The following is an 18,210-nucleotide window of genomic DNA, read 5'->3' as shown; positions in this document are numbered from 1 at the left end:
ATAAAGTATAAAGTGAATAAAGTAGAGAGAATAAAGTAAGAGAGTGAAAAAAGTTACCATATATGGAAATGACGCAACTATGAAGAAACTTCCCGAAATGGTAGCATGACTCAACTATGGCGAAACGGGGGAGTAATATTTACTTACCATTTTTATTTGGACTATGCTCGCCAATTTATATTAAATCGAATACGAATTCTAGGTACTCATTGTACGACAAGAGGTACGAGGATGTCGGCCTTCCTCTCGACCCCCATTTACGCATCTTCATTGCTTCAAATGGAACACGCACCGATTGACCGGGAATGCGCACATGGCTAATGGTATGCAGCGTTGGTGGTTCCGAACGTGACTCAAACACCCCTAATTCTTATTGTATTTTTATTAAAAATAAGTTATTGCACTTGATTTACTAGTATCCTCTTCTTATAAACAGAGTCATTTGTTTAGTATCTAAAGATTATCTATTCCTTTATAATCTTCTTTTTATATGCTGCTGACTTGATGGAATTGAAAATAGAGTAGAAATGAAGATATAAAAGGTTAATTGCACGTAGAATTACGACTCAAATAATTATAATTTGTTTTAGTACTATCTTTTAAAATAATCTGGCAACAACCAAAACAACAATGACCTTTGAAATGTCATTTGGTAGGAGTATTTCATTCGTACTTTAGTATCTAATCTGTTTTTATTACTACTAGTATCTAATCAGCTTTTGTGGGATAGACTAATAGCTGATAGTATCTTGAATATTTATGTTCTTTACTTCAATTGCAATTATGCATAAACTGGAATGATTCTTGTTTATTTTTTTTACTTCAATTGGAATTATGTATAAACTGGAAATTTGACATTAAATGTTTTGTTCTTGAGAAAACTCAATCTTTATGAGTTATTGTAAGAGGCAGGCAAATTCTATGTTTCCGGTAATTTATGTATTTTTGGATAATAGAATTGATAATATTGCTTCTGGGTTTGCTATTTCGTAACGGTTAAATTATTTAATCGGAATCCTTACTTTCTACACGGTTTGATTTCTTCACGGTACGCAAAACATTACTATAAAATGGATAATTATGCAAAAAGTATCAAGTCCTAAGATAGAACGATAATTTATGCTTTGATTACCTGTAATTGATATGAGGAAGCCGATAAATTTCCCTCACTTTTATATCCTTTTTACCTAAATGCCTAATGTGAAATGAATGTATCTGTATTAATAAATTTAAATATGAAATTTTTTTAATTAATTACACATCATTAATAATGTGGATTATATATTTCATTTTCATTAAAGAGTACTATTTTCATCTCTTTTTTATTTTATCTAATTACACATTAAAATTTATGATATTTAGTTGCTTATTTTTTTAAGAACTGAAAGAGCTTGTGTTTGGGCTATTTATACTATCAAATCAACTTTTGTAGCCTAGACTACTTAACGAAGAGTAGCTGGTCAGCTTTTTTTGTGATATCTAATCAACCTCACACCAAAATATTTCGAACTTGAACCGAACCACGATTCTAAAATCGACAGTTTCAGTTCAGATAAATTCTCATGGTTCTAGTTCAAAACCGTAACCGCCGGTACAGTTCTATCTTCACACTATGGCCAAACATTTACTGCAACATTAATTCACACCAACTAAAAATTTTAAGTTCCAACACTGAAGCAAAAACAGTGGTGCAGCATGGAAAGGGAAGGAGAGGTGACGACTTGCAGAAGCAAATGGAGAAGTCTTGTTTGAAGAGGGTTGGGTTAATTTTGCGGAGGATAACAACTAATAGAAGAGCGCGATGTGTTGATATTTTCGCGTGTTTGTTCAAATCTTCGGCAGAAATGGCTGTGGGAAAGGAATTCGAAACACACCAGGTTTTCTTCATAATTGAATTAGTCTAGAAATGAAAATGGTCTTGTTTTTATTTCATTTAGCTTTTTATTAGTAGTAACTAATCAGCTTTTCATGTAGACTGTTAGGCGTTAGCTGATAGTCTCTTCTTGAATGTTTATTGCCAGCTTATGTAGTATCTAATCTAATCAGCTTTTGTGCCTTAAAATTTGTAATCAGACTTCCCATTAAGCTTTTGTGTGATACATACTTTAAAAAACAGCTTTTAATTTAAACCTCTTAATACTGATCAACTTATTTTTGGAAGGAAAGCAATAGGTCATCTCATCTTGCAATATATGCCATATTTTTATTCCAATGTTGAACTGAAATTCTAATAATAAAAAATTAATAGGAGTACTACATATAGAACACAGATCTAGATGTAATTCGGTAAATTGCAAAAAAAATGGACACTATTATTAAACAGTTATGGATAAATCTGATAAAAATTATGATAAAATTGAAGGCGTATCGAATATCTAACCTTCATCATCTGTAATTATTCATGGAAGTTGCAACTATGGTCTGCCTACCGAAACAAATTTCGCCAAAATCTCTCTCACTAACTATCAAAATCCCAATAATTATTGAAAACTGAGATTTTAGGGAAGATAACATAGATACCAATTGAGATAAAGAAAATATGAGTGAATTGTGCAGTAAGAAAGCTTGATAAGCAGCTACGATTGATTCTGATGAGCAATTGGTGGCGGTTGAGGGGTAGGGGTGGAAGGGCAAGTAGCAACACACGACTTGCATTCGAGAGGGGGATCATCTGAAACATTTATTCGGAATGTTCGCTCCTTCTCATCGTTGCCAGGAACGTGAAGGAGAGCTTCCATAATAAGGATCTCCCAGTCACGGGCACGCAAGATGGAAAACAAACCCTGATCTGCTCAACACAGCATGGGATCATATAGAATCATAAGATCCATGTCAAGGCAATGATTATCAAATGAAAAGGCGTTTACCTAGGGTGATGAACTAAATTGACAATATAATACGAAGAATTACATGACCATACAAGCTCAAACTTGTTCAATTCATCAAAGTACGTGGTCTTAAAGCTCTTAAACATGAAGTTTTATAATGAGACAAACCTTCATTGCATACTGCTTTCAGCTGAAATATTCCAGAGCCTTGAGGTCCAGAGACGGGAAAGGTGCAAGATAGAGAGTGCCGCTTGTGTGCTACAGCAAGTGATGCGTTATACCAAGGACCTCGCACAATTGGCTCCCCAATTGCGTCTATTATTGCCTTGTTCTTGCTGGCTTTCTCCATTGCCTTGCTGCAACAGTTGAGAATCAAGAAAATGAACCACGGACCAAAACAAAATAATACTACTCCATTAAGTAAGGCATATTATCCACAGATATTTAAACACATTAACATGGGAAGTTTTCACCGGTCTCCCCAGCATCATATATTAGAGAACATATCCAGCTTAAAAAATTTAAACAAGATCAACAATTGGAGCTATTCACAAAGATAGAAAACAAACAATGCAAATTCAGACCAGTCTCCACTCCTTTCCACAAACATCATTCCCGCCCTTTCTCTTTCAAGGACTCAAGGTCCCTTGAGCTTTGATAGCGACAAATTCACTATAATGAACTCAATATTGTTTTTGTTTCAAGTTTTCCACGAAAAATTCAGAAACTAAAAAGGACAACACATGAACTAGCTATAGCATAGAGAAAACACAATTAGAGACCAACATTATAAATCTAAGCAATTACAGGGGATCCTTTTCTTGATCAATCTTAAGCAGGTACTTTAAATTAGCGATTGAAGGCACAAACCACAATGCAGACTAATGGATGGACATACTGCAGTCCCACTCCCACTGTCCCACATAATGATATAACTACAGTCTAAAACTGCACCAAATCAGGCTAGTCCAGAAAATTGAACCACTACTGTGCAGCTTATTTATAAGTGGTGAAATTCAAATCACAGTAGCCAATAGTGATTAATGTAAGAGCTAAAACCCTAATAGATTCCAACTATCCAGTATCCACAACATAGTGAAAAAAGCGATGTACAATTAATATCCACCGAACAAATTAACCACATAAACCAAATTAAGTAGCATCAAATACTAGAGAACAATAATTCCAGCTATCAATTTCAGCACAAAACCTAAATACAATCAAATTACAAAAGAAAAAGAATAAGAAAGTAAAAACCAGAAACAACCAACCACATTTGATTCTCCATTTTCTTAAAAGTCTTTTGGCAAAGCAAGTGTTAAGACATGAAAGGCATTTTCAGCTTATAGGCATCCTGGTACGCATATAACATCCAATAAAGAATGACCAAATGCCTCCAAGACGATGAAATCTACCCATTCACTCTTGAATGACTCCATCATTCTTAAGGGACAATACAAAAATTATAATCCATGATGTAAGTTGGTGAAGTTGCAAGCTCCGTTTGTGTTAAGTGAGGTAAGACAAGGATGGAACAATGAGTAATTTGTTCTAGAAAATACACCCATATTTTGTAACTACATGCAAAAGCATTTATGAACACAAACTGCTGGTAGTTCTACAATTATAGACCACTGAAATCAACAACCGCAGCAGATATTAAGACAAATCGAAGAGCTTGTTGCAAATATATGCAGAATTCCTTAATGGTATTTTCTTATCCATTGGTTTCACAATACTGGCTAAAACCAAAACATTCTTTAATGGAAAATTGATTTCAAGCTTCAATTAATATACCATACATTAAAAGAGAAACTGCAGCATACATCAGACAGGCTGCTTAAGAACACATCAAGCTAATTTGCTAAAGATTGTATTACCAAATGAACTAAGTGTTTCAGATTCTTTTCCAGTTTAACACTAATTGTGGAAGATACTTAAAGCTAGAAGAGGAGTAATAGCACTACAGCATCCTGTATTTAAAAGGTAATGAACTATGCACAAACACGAAGGTACTCTAGTCTAGATATTTCATTCAACTTGGATACAACTGCACCAAATCCATCTAGTAAGTGAAAAATTGAAACACTCATTGCAGCTTTTCTAAGCGGTTCAATTAAAATCCCTGTAACCAGTAGATTAATTTAAGAGCTTAAACCCTAACAGGAACACCTACGATCACACAAAAAGTTCCCACTTTCCACGCCACAATGAAAATGCATCAATTTAGAACTAAGCTACGCAGATTTACCAAATCAAATAGAACCAAATAACAATAGTCGCGGCTATCGATTTTTCAGCACAAAAACCTAAACCCAATCAATTTACCAGGCAAAAAAGGTAATCTCAAAGTAGGCGCACCAAAAAATAACAAAATCGTGGAAGATTTTAGCTGAATTCCATCCTTACAGAGAGAAAGAGAGGAACCTGCTGCAGCCTTGGTAAATGACTAGGTCATCAAGAGCACTCAAAGCTACGCCCCCTGTCAAGCAAAGTAATGCTCCCGAGACTATTCTACGACCCCATGATTTCGATCTCCCTTCATCTGCTGCCGCGGAGGGCTGCGGCGCGGGTTCTGGGGGCGGTTTCGCCGCCGCCGGTCTGTTTTTGAGCACGGAGAGGACTCTTCGGCCCGCCATTGTAATTGCCTGACTGCTTTTCCTCGACTGTGTTTTCAGCTGAAGAGGGTAAAATATAGAGATGGGGCTATAAATGTCATTTCATAATTTGGCTTTAAATTAAATTAATTATTTCGGAGGAAAAATAATTGACTTAATTTAGTTTAGTAGTAGAACATCAAGATTGAACTTTTATTTGATGCATATAGTTTTTTTTAAGAATACTACTATGAAATTATCAGATTTTTTTAAGACAGACTTCGAAGCGCATGCTATCTTTCGCAGTTCCACTTTGCCTCCTCAATGTATACCATCGCCACCTCCCGACCTCCACTGTCCTCGTGTCCTTCCCTTTTCTCTAAGCGGGTCATATGGCTCAAACCTAGATCCGAGTCGATTTGGACCCGCGCTCCCTTCATGCACACGGGAGTGTTGCTACTTTTTTAGTCGTGTCAGATTTTGAATGATTGTTTAAAATTGTGGTAGTAATAGTGATGACGGTGCATAAGATTTGGTTTTGCGAAAGGCGAAACTAGAACTGTCCCGTGAGGGGAACACGGATTCAGTTTTGAACCAAAATCGGCTATTCGGGCTCCAGTTCACAACCAATGATTTTCCCCAATTTTCCATTTTTTCCAGTTTTTCTTCAATTTGAATTGAACCACTGATTCACAATTTGAAAATATTGGAATAGAAACTAAACCACTTAGCTCACGGTTCTCGTTAAGGTTGTAAAGAGAATGGAAATGAAAATAGTGCTAAATAGATGCTATTACCAATATTTTAACAAAGTTGGGGAATCAATGTTTTACAATAAAACGGAGAATAATGATAATCCAAGTAACAACTAACAAATTGCACAAAGTTGTGGCTTCTAAACATGCATATATATAATATGCCAAACATTATCATTATAAGCTTATCTTCAGAGTAACCTAATGCACATTGTAGTGTTGAAAACCTTTCACAAGTCATAGGATTTCACACACTGATAAATTCAGCAGCGGACCTACATTTTGAGCCTAATCCGTGCAGCTCGTCGCCATGAATATCATCCTTGAGCGGCAAACCAATGTATGCTTTCCACGCACAGCTCTTTCAGCGCTATCATGAAGGGCCTAGGTTAGAACATGTTGAAGACTAGCAAAACCTCATAAGCAGTTACTTTCTGAGGCATCAGGAGGAAACTGCCATCTCTAGTTCAGATTCTTCAACTTGTTCAGATTCTTCGATGTTGGCATCACCAAGCAAAGGGACTTTCTGGAACTCATTCCTTAGTTGCCCACAGGCTGCACTGGCATCCAATCCTCGTGTTTGGCGCACACTGACAGTGACTTTACGAGACTCTAGAGCAGCAGAAAATGCAAGGACCTGTGTGATGGTAACAATTGTCAGTGTCGGTTATACAGGTAATCTGTTGGTCAACTTGCATGTGCGACGTATAAAAGGATTTGACTGATTGATCTGCAATGGAGCAAAGAAACGTACCGCTTTCCTATAGGGGCGCTTATATTCAGAGCCATCTATTGGATTGAAAGGTATTAGGTTTACATGATAACCAGGACCCCATTTGTGAAGAAGCTCCGCTAGCTCTATTGCATGATCTACCGTGTCATTGACTCCAGCTGCCAAAGAAAGGGAGACTATAATCAACCTCGTGGTCAACTTGCGTTATTATATGTTACTTTGCCAGCATAGTGTAACGGAGTGCTCTTGAAAAATAAAGATCTTGTTTACCTAATAATGTGTACTCAAAGGAAACTCGTCTGCTGGTTTCGAGCAAGTACTGTTTGCAGTCATTCATGATTGCATCCAAAGGATATGACTTTGCACTTGGCACGATCTGTTCCCGAAGTTTCTGGTTTGGTGCATGTAAGCTGACAACCAAAGTCGGAAAACATATAAAGGGGTTAGTATATAAACATCTTAAACACCTGTATATCAGTTGGAATATTCTCCAACTGTAATGTAAGAGCTAGAGAAATAAAATTAATGCCTTCAAATTAATCCTTGAGAAGAGCTTAAAACTTGATCGGTCATTTTACAGTTTGTCACTAGTCAGATACTCACAATGAAGTTACCGTTATTGATTAACTTCCGTATATATCATTCAGTTTGAAATTATCAAGATGAATGTGTTACCTGACAGCTAATGTAGATTGAAGTTTGTGAGATGCCAGTCTCTTGATCGTGTTTGGAACTCCAACAGTTGAAATTGTTATCATCCGCTGCCCAATTTGAATATCCTAACCCCAGAAAAGATCAAATAAAGGCTTAAAACTGGATTAATGACAGTTCACACCGCCCATCATAATTTCAATTAGTCCATTTGTTTACGAGCTAAGCAATGTATAAGTAAAAAAAACATGTGGTTGTCAGTTCACTCAAAGCCGCTGACCTTGTTCAAGCAACGGTGTGCTTCAAGAACTTCTTTCAAATTCAACATAGGCTCACCCATCCCCATAAACACAACATTTGTAACTCTACGCTTGAAGATCTCTTCAAGTGCCAAAACCTGGAACGTGTGTGTGTCAATGATAAAATATATCAACACAGAGCTTTAGAAACTCTATTCTCAAAGAGATTTTCAGCCAAAATTAGCCACCTAAGTATGCAAGAAATTGCAAGTTCCGAAAATAATGCACAGTGCACACAATGAAATTGTCAGAAGTACTACCAAGAGGTTTGCCACAAAACTAACCACAAATGTTAGAGGGCGACACTAGAACCAACTATCTGCTGATGGGCTGAAAGTTAACTAAACATGACTAAGCTCCGTTTGGACTCATTCAATCATCCAATGTGCACTTGTGCTCAAATTCCAGGCCACACTTATTACCTAGAGAGATTAAACTTAAAGACACTTTCTACAGGATAACTGAAACTGTACACCATTGAGAACATCTTACTAACATAACATGTTAACAAAGTCGTATGAGATCAAGCATCGAGCCAATTCCAATCACTAAGAACTCTCCATCTCAATGCCTCTTCTGCACAGATATATTGATGATAAATGACACGGGACCTAGAGTTCTTGTGGTATTCTTATGTGCAACCAATCAAATAAACACGCTACATGAAACATCACACATGACACATACTAAAAACAGGAAAAGTAGGACAACTAGCTTTGGCAGCGCCTCCCAGAAACCTAATCATGAATATAATTAAAAACTATGAAGGATAGATATAAACTAACCTGTTCAACGATTTCATGGCTCTTAAGGTTCCTTGCAAAACCGCCCTTGCCAGTAGCACAGAAGGAACAGCGTAGCGGACAACCAACCTGGTCAACCAAGTGAAAGATCACTAATGTGCACTACAACAAACCGCATATCTCCTTAAGAGACATGAACTACATCTCTTTTCCCCACAAACTTACCTGAGATGAGACACATGCTGTCAGTCGAACTGAGCCTTTTGCATCTTCAACCGGTATACCAACAGTTTCGACCAGCCTATTGTCTTCCAGCTTTAAGAGCAACTGTGTGGGACAAGTGGAGAGGAGGGGAATCGTGTGCATAAATACGAGTTCATAAATATTGTGAACACCATACCATAAAAGATAAAACTGAACTTAATAAGAGTAGCTTCATATGTTAAATTCAGATTATTGATTCTTTTGGGAATGATCTTGGTATTGACATTCCCCATTAGTTGTTAGGTATACATATAACCATCCAAAGCATAAGCACAGAAATCTTCGATATATTACTCGACTGTTTGTGCAGAAAATTAGGCCTAAATCTAACAGCGTAATTAGTACAATCAACAATGAGGTTAGTAATTTCTTCACCTTAACAGTGCCATCAGCAGCAGTGACTTCCTTGTAAACAGGCGATCGACCCACTCTCCACCCTGCTTCCTGAAGCTCATTCCTGAATGCCAATGGCACTTCACACATAAAATAAATAAATTAAAATTCAATCAATACTAAACAAAACAGGATGAAAGAGATACTAGAAACTAGAGGAGGCCCCCTCACCCTGACTAAGATCCTGAATCTCTTTAATCTTCCTCTTGTACAGCAACTGATGCAATTGCTTGCCTCTATACTTGTCCTGCCACAGAATCCAAACAACAATTCATTCATCAGCTTGGAAGAATAATAGTATCAAATTGTGAACTTAAAATTCGAAGCGTACCTGTCCGAATTCGAGAGCGAGCTGTTGGAGGTCCGACTCCGACATGCCGATTAACACGCCTGGTGCCATTTTCTTGCTGACAGGAGGTACGGCGGCTACTTTGGCGGCGGTTTCCCGGCTTCCGATGCCGCATGAAACTGCTAGCGCGCGAAATTGTGCGGCACGAGCAATTGGCGCGTGGCGCAAGGCGGCCATTGGCCGCATTTTTAGGGAGAAATTTGGAGCCAGAATGGTGGAGATGAGGTGATGATGATTGAAAACGATAAAACCCCTACTCTTTTCTTCCCTTCAAAATCTCTTAAACCTCACATTTCTCGGATAAAGACAATTATACCCCCACATGATTAGTTTTTTTAGTAAAATAGTAATTTCTTCTTCGTGAAAATTTTAATGAATATAATCTCATTTTTTTTATTCCATACTTTTATTTTACTTTTTCTATTCCACATTAATTGATACTACTAATTTTATTTTTCGTCCGTCCTTAATTGTCACTCTTAATTTTTTGCTAATTTTGATAATAGATTTCACATTCTACTAAATCATTCCACTCAAATTTTATTCCAGTGCATCTCTTAAAACTCGTGTCAAGTTAAACGGTGCCAATTAACGAGGGACGGAGAAAATAGCAAACTTTTTTGGACACTTCTATTACAAATGGTATTTAATGAATTAACTAAATAAATAATAAAAATAAAATATGAAAAAGAAGAGAGAATAAAATAAGAAAATGAATAAGAATTAAATTTTCTAAAAATAAAAATACATCACCTAGTTTGAGATGTTTAAAAAAGAAATATATTTCACTTTCCTGGATATGGAAGTATAGCTTTATATTGATGTAATAATAATGTAATTTGCGATATACTTAACAATTATAGTACTAGTAGACAAGAATTTATGGTTTGACAAAAATAGTAAAATCAGAGATAACATTTGAAAAACGGAGTATTTCTATAAGATTTGTTTGTTTGGCTCTAAAAATAAAATTGTCAAGAAAAATAATTTATGTGATTGTGAGATTTGTGGGGATAATGATTCTCAAAATTATCTTGTATTTAACCACCATGTCTCGTCTCAAAAATGCTAGTATTTACCATAACACAAGCTACTAATTTTGCTAGTAATTTAAGCTGAGATAAATTGTGACACGACCAAAAAAATCAACATATATATACATAGTAAATCACTCAATTATCACCAATTGCTTGTAGATAAAGTACTCATATTTTAATGAATGAGACCATGTAACAGTTATCATGAAGATTGGTTTTTAGCTCCCAAATAAAATGGCTGTACAAAGAGCTTCCAAGAATGGTGTTACAAGCAAATAACACTGAAAAATTGCAACCACCATTTCCACACCTCTTTCCTCAAAAACATCAAATTCAAGTTACAAGGATGCAACCAGAGGAGGAGGAGTTGAAGGTCTCGGATACGAGGCCGCCCCGCCTCCACGGTACGCTGTCCTCCGGTGCTGCACAGGTCCGCCGGTTCCCTCCACAGCCGTGTCTTGAAGCGCTTCTAGTGCGGCCACCACCTCCTTCATCTTGGGGCGCTGCTTCGGCTCTGTGGCCAGGCATCTCACTGCAAGTGTGGCCGCTTTCAGGGCCGCGGTTGGTGTGTATTGGCCCTGGATACGGGCGTCTATGACGCGGAGGACCCTCCTTTTGCTGGCGAGGAACGGCCTCGCCCATTGGATGAGGTTCTGCTCCCCGTGGGGGAGGTTCTTGTCCAGGACGCGCCGCCCGGTCAGCATCTCGAGAAGAACGACTCCGAAACTGTACACGTCGCTCCTCGATGTGAGATGACCTTCGGAAGGGAAAATAACGGGTCATTAGTGTCAAGAAAGCAAGGGAAACACGCGAGAATTGGTTAATTTTTTCGTCTACGTCTGGGGGTTGTCGAGTCACAATGTTGACACTATTTTTCGGATATAATTACGATTCTATAGAAAGGACTAAAATACCCTTACTAATATTGGGTAATCATTTCATCTACGTCTGGGGGCTCTGTCGAGTCACAATTTGCACATTTATTTTTCGGATATAATTACGATTCTACCAAAAGGACTTACTAACAAATCTCAACACTTAGAAACCAAGATAGATCAAGACTTATTCATTTACCTGTTGCCATGTATTCTGGAGCTGCGTAGCCATAGGTACCCATAACCCTCGTAGACACGTGGCTTTTCCCGTCTATGGGACCATCCTTGGCCAAGCCGAAATCGGAAAGCTTTGCATTATAGTTCTGAACAATATGCATTAAATGGATAAATGGTTTGAACAATATCAAACCGGAAAACAGAGATTTACATAACTAATCCTCATACCGAATCAAGCAAAATATTGGATGATTTGAAATCGCGATAGATAACTCTTGCTTCGGGGCTGTGAAGATACTCGAGCCCCTTTGCTGCACCAAGAGCAACCTTCATCCTCAGGCTCCAAGATAACGGCTGGAAATGCGCAGCCCCTAAAAAAATCATACAATCATACAACGATCAATGGTCTAAATTCATCTACGAGAGGGATAGTTTCAACAAATAAAGACCAAAATAAACTCATTGCAAGAATGCATCATCAAACTTACTCCTGAACAGATGATTCTCCAAGCTGCCTCGTGGCATAAACTCGTAAACGAGAAGCCTATGCTCGTCCTCCAAGCAATAACCAACCAATTTCACCAGATTCGGATGGTAAAGCTGTCCTAGATAGTTGATTTCAGTCTGAATTTCAAGAGACAATCAATCAATTAATTAAAGGGTTAGAAAAAGGTCACATTTTGACACTATATTGAATGTTCTTGAAATATAAACATAGTAATAGACACTCACCAACCATTCCTTGTGGCCTTGAAGGCCGTCTTGGTTCAGTCTCTTGACAGCAATGACCATTCCAGTCCCGGGCTTGGCAGCCTTGAACGTGGTCTCATCGACCCAGCCCTTGAAGACACACCCGAAACCACCCTCCCCAAGCACACTGTCGGGCCGGAAGTTCCTGGTGGCCGTCCTGAGGTCGTTGAAGCTGAAGATCTTCAGGTTCGAAAACTCCAGAATATCCCCCTCGCCACGAGGGGTCACTGGAAGGGAGAAAGACGAGCGCCTGCTGCTTGTCTCTCTTCCATCTCTAGGAGTACTTAGCCCTGCAGTTTTGTTCACAAGAACCATTATGTTTGAGAATATATACACTCAATTGAATTGAAGTAGGAAAACAAATTTATCACTTAGAAATCATCAAAATTGATCAAAAAAAAGCTACCATTTTGCATAATTTTAGATAAATAAACATCAATAAACATTCTCCACAACCAAACAGTAAAACAAAGTCCTATAATATCTCCTAAACATACCATAATTGAAGTGATCTAGCTAAAGATTCAATCTTTAACAATACCATTGAAGTGTTCTAGCTCAAGATTCAATTTTTAACAATATCTCTTCCACAAAAACAGCCAAAATTAAGAGGTAAAACAAAAACCTCAAATTCCCAAGAAAATAAAGAAATCCATCTTCAACAAAATCATCACATGAACTGATATGAGAGGACTAATCTCATCAATTTCTCCAAAATTTCAAATCAAAATCAAAGCAGCAGCTCACAATCACTTCAACATCATCCATCAATTTCACGATAGAGAAAGAGAGAGAGGACTAACCATCGCGGCGAGGACTATCAGCCCTTATTCTAACACTGAAGCAAGAACCCATTTTTTTCAGACAAACTCGGGAATCTTGCTGTCTGAAAACTGATCTAAAATGGGAGCACAAAATCTTTTCTTAAAGGGCTGTTAGTTTAGAAAGTTCCAAACTTGAAGCCCGAAAGTGTGAAAGCGATTACTTTTCATAAACAAATGAGAGGGGAAAAACATGTTTATCTATTCATCAACATGTATAGGTTGAATTCCTCTACGTGTAGTCGGTTTGGCATCACGAGAATCTAATATATAGCTCTCTCTTTTTTAATTTGTTGGGGAAATTTTAGCAGACTTTTCTCACCAATGCCCAATTATTTCTGCAACCTCGTCAACTTGTCTACACTAGAACAAATTTACTTTTATAATTGAAAAATAAGTGATTCTAGAAATTTACAATGCATTTATGAATAGTGTATTTAAAGCTAATGAATTAATACTCCCTCATCACAACTCTGAGAAATAGATTGAAAGTGTGATGAGTTTCTATAAATATACAATGCATTTATGAGGTTATTTAATGTATGTATATTTAATAAATCAATACTCTTTCATACCAGCTTTATGAAATGGATTTGAAAGTGTAATGAGTAGGGGTGAGTTTAATATCGAAAATCAAATATTTGATCAGAATTAAATTGAAATTTAAAAATTTGATTGTTTTATTTTTTGGATTTCGATATAGTTTATATTAATGGATCTTATGATATTTAGATTATAAGAATTGTTCGTATATGTTAATTGGTTCATAGTATTCAAAATTTTATGCAAAAATTCAAGAAAAATGTATGGAGTTTCATTTTTTCATTTTTTAAATATATTTATGCTAATCAGTTTTCGATTCAGATCGTAGTTCGGATTTCGATTTTTCAAGTTTGATTTTTTTGATGATTCAATTCAATTTAATTTCAAAACAATGGCTTTTCAATTCAAGTTGGGTAAGAAAATGAATCCAAAATCGAATAGTCACCTATGAAATAAATATATGAATATAGTACTCTCTCCGTCCCAACTAAGTTGAGTCGTATTTCTTTTTGAGATGTCCCAACTAAGTTGAGTCATTAGCTATTTTTGGTAAAAAAACAAAACATCCAATCACTATTACTTTATTCCATCATCTATTTTATTTTTTCTTTATCTTCCCTACTTTTCAACATAATTTCTTAATCTATGTGCCCAAAAGTTTTGTCTCAAATTAGTTGAGACGGAGTGAGTAATAAATTAGTAAAATATAAATTAAATTTAATGTAATATCTATAGAGTGAAATTTGAGACTTAGTTTCTAGAAATAGTAAAAACTAAAAATAGACTAAGTTCTTAAGTTTGGACCAACCATAATGATACTAAAAGCACTTTTAAGTTGAGATGGAAGAAGTACTTTTTAATAAAGCGTCATCAATATCACGAATATTATTAGTGACATCTACGTAATTATACCGACTAATTGAAATTTGTTAAATTATAACTCACCAATTCGAACCACCTAACTTAAGACTTATAGGAGGTATTTGTTTTTTGTGTTGATGTGGAGATTATTTATTTATATGGAGTATGTTATTCATTTTCGATCAAATTTCAATATATATTTCAGTAAATTATCCGAGAAATAAGATTTCATCAACATATTTTACTTTTATGATAATATTAATTCGAGATAATTGCTGGTCGTATTTATTCACGTTTTTGTGCAATAGTAGTAGCCCTATGATAATGGAAAGGACAAATGTTTAATTGCAAAATAAGCAATAGCCATTTGGTTGGCCCTAGTTTTAGGCTGCGGATTGGATCACTATTATTCAGTCAACGAGTTCACATTATATTTTGTTAAATAAGCAATAACGAATGGTTGCAAACTTGCAGTTATAATTTTGTTAACTAAAAGGCTGCCCAAAGGTTCTTTTTGTCATCTGGGAATTTATTTTGTTATGAAAAATATCATTTTAACTCGATCTATAATGGCTTTTTTTATCTAAGTTATCACATTAATATTTTTGATCTATTATTTGATCTTTTGTGTGAACACTCATTACATATTGTTGGGTCCCCGGTGGTGCACACCCGGAACTCCACATTAGTATGATATTGTCCTCTTTGGGCAAAGTCCCCACGGTTTTGCTCCCGGTGGTGCACACCCTGAACTCCACATTAGTATGCTATTGTCCGCTTTGGGCAAAGACCTCACGGCTTTGCTCTTGGAGTACTCCTCAAAAGGCCTCATATATATGCTTGCAACTCTTGTCCATTATCCGATGTGGGATATGGTTTGCTTCACCACAATCCTCCCCTCAAACCACAACTCATGTCCATTCTCCGATGTGGGATTATGGTTTGCTTCACCACAATCCTCCCCTCAAACCAAGACCACCAGACCAAGATCACACACAGGTCACCCCTGGTCTTGGTCGAGCTCACACACCACATCGGAGAACTTGCAAGCGCAACCCACCGAACCCCGAGCCACACAGGCCCAGCCCCTGAACCAGGGCTCTGATACCACTGTTGGGTTCCCGGTGGTGCACACCCGAACTCCACATTAGTATGATATTGTCCGTTTTGGGCAAAGCCCTCACGGTTTTGCTCTTGGGGTACTCTCTAAAAAGGCCTCATAATAATGGAGTTGGGGTAACCCATTTATATGCTTGCAACTCTTGTCCATTCTCCGATGTGAGATATGGTTTGCTTCACCACACATATCATCAAAATTCGGTAATTTGAAAAAGGATGTAAGACTATCGGAAATCATAACAATTTTGGAAAATTATACTACCAGAACACTAATTTTACCCTATGTAGTTTAATATCTTGAAAAACAATTTGTCGAATTTTTATGTATTTATTCCATTCAACTAATCATGGTACATAATATTAGTATCATCTTTGAAGTTCAGAACGAAACAATGTATCACAAAAATGAAATTGTGAATGTAGGCTAGCTTCTTCATTATTGGAAAATAGAATACTGTTCCATTATTGATATATCTAAATTATGTTTACTCAGAGAAGAGTGCTGATTATAATTGATTTGGGAATACTTTTGTTTAAATGTGGGACCAAATTCGGTGGATTTTCCACTGAAGAAGAATATTGCAATCTGACTGGTATTTATCCATATCATTATAATCACAATAAAGAAAAAAAAGTGCCATATACAAATCTGTTAGATATTTATCAAGGTAAGACTGAATAAATAAATTTTAAAAAACATTAAGTTATTCATCGACACCGACCCTTGAGTTTGTTAGATTACAATTTGTCAATCATAACAAAGATATTAAATTCGACCAAAACTTAGCTCTTGCTTCGAACCCCAAGTAGTTCTCCCCTAATTCCATCATTCATTGAATTGATGAGAAAAAGAGTGTTTCGTTTAAACTATCATCTAAAATCATGTGTTAGTCGAAATGGAATTGATTCAAAATAAACATATTGTAACGAAGTTATGTTCCTCATATTAGAAATGATTATCTTAGCTTAGTAGTTAAGATATTTTATGCTAGTGGATTCACGAAATATAAATAGGTGGATATGATGCAGTGAACTAGGTCGTTAGTCGGTGTTTGAAGACTAATATGGTGCGGCAATGATGGCGGACAAAATGAATCCCCACTCCAAAGGATTAGAGCATTTTTGCACCGTGTGATAGTCTACAAGTCGATAGTTCAAAGATCAAATTTAATGGAGTTTTCTGACTTTAAGGATAGATAATGATTTTGGTTGATCCGTGCTGATGTTCATACTAACTTGGATACAATTATTGAAACATGGAGTAATTATTAAAAGGTAAAAATTAGGCTTAATATCTAAACTTATGTGGACAAATCGTGCATTGCTAAAAGAGAGGTTTGAAAAGGAGAAGGAAAGCACCATTCACAGCGGAGAAAGATTTAAAGTGAAAAAACGGATCTTCGGAAAGTGAAAATTTGGACTCGTGAAAATGCTGCGCCCAACCTTCTCTTATCTAAGTTTGGTGGGCGTTGAATTGCCAACTTATTTTATTAATATTAATAGTAAAAAAAATAGGAGTACTATTGCCCGCAGGGGCGTAGCGCAGTTGGCAACGGAGGGGCAGATCTTGCTGCAAAGAAATGCTTACAATCCATGACATATATATGTGGGGCCGGATGGATGACTAATCCCACCGCCAGGCCATCTCATGAAACAAAACTCCAGTAAAATAGGTCTTAATTGGGCCTCCAAAGCCGAGGTATATTCTTATTCTTCATCTGTCATTCATTGCTAACGACAACAACATTTTTCATTGCGTTAGACTTTCAACCGCTATTAATGTATTAGATTGACATTATATTTGATGTTTACACCTTCATTTATTGCTATCGATTGTGTTTTGAATGAAACATTTATAGTCAGCGATGCTGAACTTTTTACAATGTCTTAGATCTTACGGAGTTATCTGATATATGAAGATGAGACCAACTATTATACTGATGTTTCATCCCAAAATTAATTAGTGATCAAAGGTCCCAACAAGCTATAGGTAAAGTTAATCTCTGTTTTATTTCACATTTTTAATGGAGTAGTATGATACAATTCACATGTAGAGATCTCTTAACACACACCTCCCCAATGCAATTTAAATCAAACTTCTCCTAAAAATATCTTGAAATCAGAAAAATCTGAGCAGTATCTTCTGGATTGGGATGGACACGAGTGTAAGGTGGTGCGTTGAATACTTTTCATTCCTTTCCTTCGCAATTGTCACTTGTTTATTCTTGAAAGGCAATAAATGCGATGCCAAAATAATGTTTAGTCATATCTTGCTATTCGATTAATATGAGGATGACATTGCTCAAACTGTCACTAGTCACATGGTCTTGGTACATGCACTTCTTCCAGCAACCAACATCAACTAACCACTCTCCATTTTTAAAGACGACTTTGTGGTCCCTCAGCAGAAGTCAA

General features: G+C 36.5%; 3 protein-coding genes across 4 annotated transcripts; all 3 read right to left on the bottom strand.

Moving 5' to 3' along the window:
- Positions 1-2,291: 2,291 nt before the first annotated feature.
- On the bottom strand, positions 2,292-5,484 carry LOC121775841. Of its 2 annotated transcripts, none has more exons than XM_042172915.1 (3): positions 5,238-5,484; positions 2,997-3,184; positions 2,292-2,788 (listed from the first exon to the last, which is right to left on the bottom strand). In XM_042172915.1, exons 1-3 carry the CDS (start codon positions 5,465-5,467, stop codon positions 2,577-2,579), a joined length of 630 nt encoding a protein of 209 aa, XP_042028849.1. In that variant the 5' UTR covers positions 5,468-5,484; the 3' UTR covers positions 2,292-2,576. The 2 variants fall into 2 exon arrangements, with proteins under 2 accessions (XP_042028849.1, XP_042028850.1); XM_042172916.1 differs by having other exon boundaries at positions 5,256-5,484.
- Positions 5,485-6,193: 709 nt separating this feature from the next.
- Positions 6,194-9,852, bottom strand: LOC121777190 (probable dual-specificity RNA methyltransferase RlmN). The gene is made up of 10 exons (XM_042174363.1): positions 9,595-9,852; positions 9,435-9,510; positions 9,246-9,343; positions 8,832-8,933; positions 8,649-8,735; positions 7,845-7,961; positions 7,589-7,692; positions 7,184-7,323; positions 6,935-7,071; positions 6,194-6,817 (listed from the first exon to the last, which is right to left on the bottom strand). Exons 1-10 carry the CDS (start codon positions 9,796-9,798, stop codon positions 6,623-6,625), a joined length of 1,260 nt encoding a protein of 419 aa, XP_042030297.1. The 5' UTR covers positions 9,799-9,852; the 3' UTR covers positions 6,194-6,622.
- Positions 9,853-10,788: 936 nt separating this feature from the next.
- On the bottom strand, positions 10,789-13,613 carry LOC121777191 (receptor-like cytoplasmic kinase 176). The gene is made up of 6 exons (XM_042174364.1): positions 13,255-13,613; positions 12,434-12,741; positions 12,190-12,325; positions 11,930-12,072; positions 11,724-11,847; positions 10,789-11,406 (listed from the first exon to the last, which is right to left on the bottom strand). The coding sequence occupies exons 1-6, from the start codon at positions 13,304-13,306 to the stop codon at positions 10,988-10,990; spliced, it is 1,182 nt and encodes a 393-aa protein (XP_042030298.1). The 5' UTR covers positions 13,307-13,613; the 3' UTR covers positions 10,789-10,987.
- Positions 13,614-18,210: the final 4,597 nt, after the last annotated feature.

The sequence above is a fragment of the Salvia splendens genome, chromosome 18, assembly GCF_004379255.2.
Source record: "Salvia splendens isolate huo1 chromosome 18, SspV2, whole genome shotgun sequence".
In the NCBI taxonomy this organism is placed as follows: Eukaryota; Viridiplantae; Streptophyta; class Magnoliopsida; order Lamiales; family Lamiaceae; genus Salvia; species Salvia splendens.
Note: the sequence above shows the minus strand (reverse complement) of the source record. Positions and strands in the feature narration are given on the sequence as shown.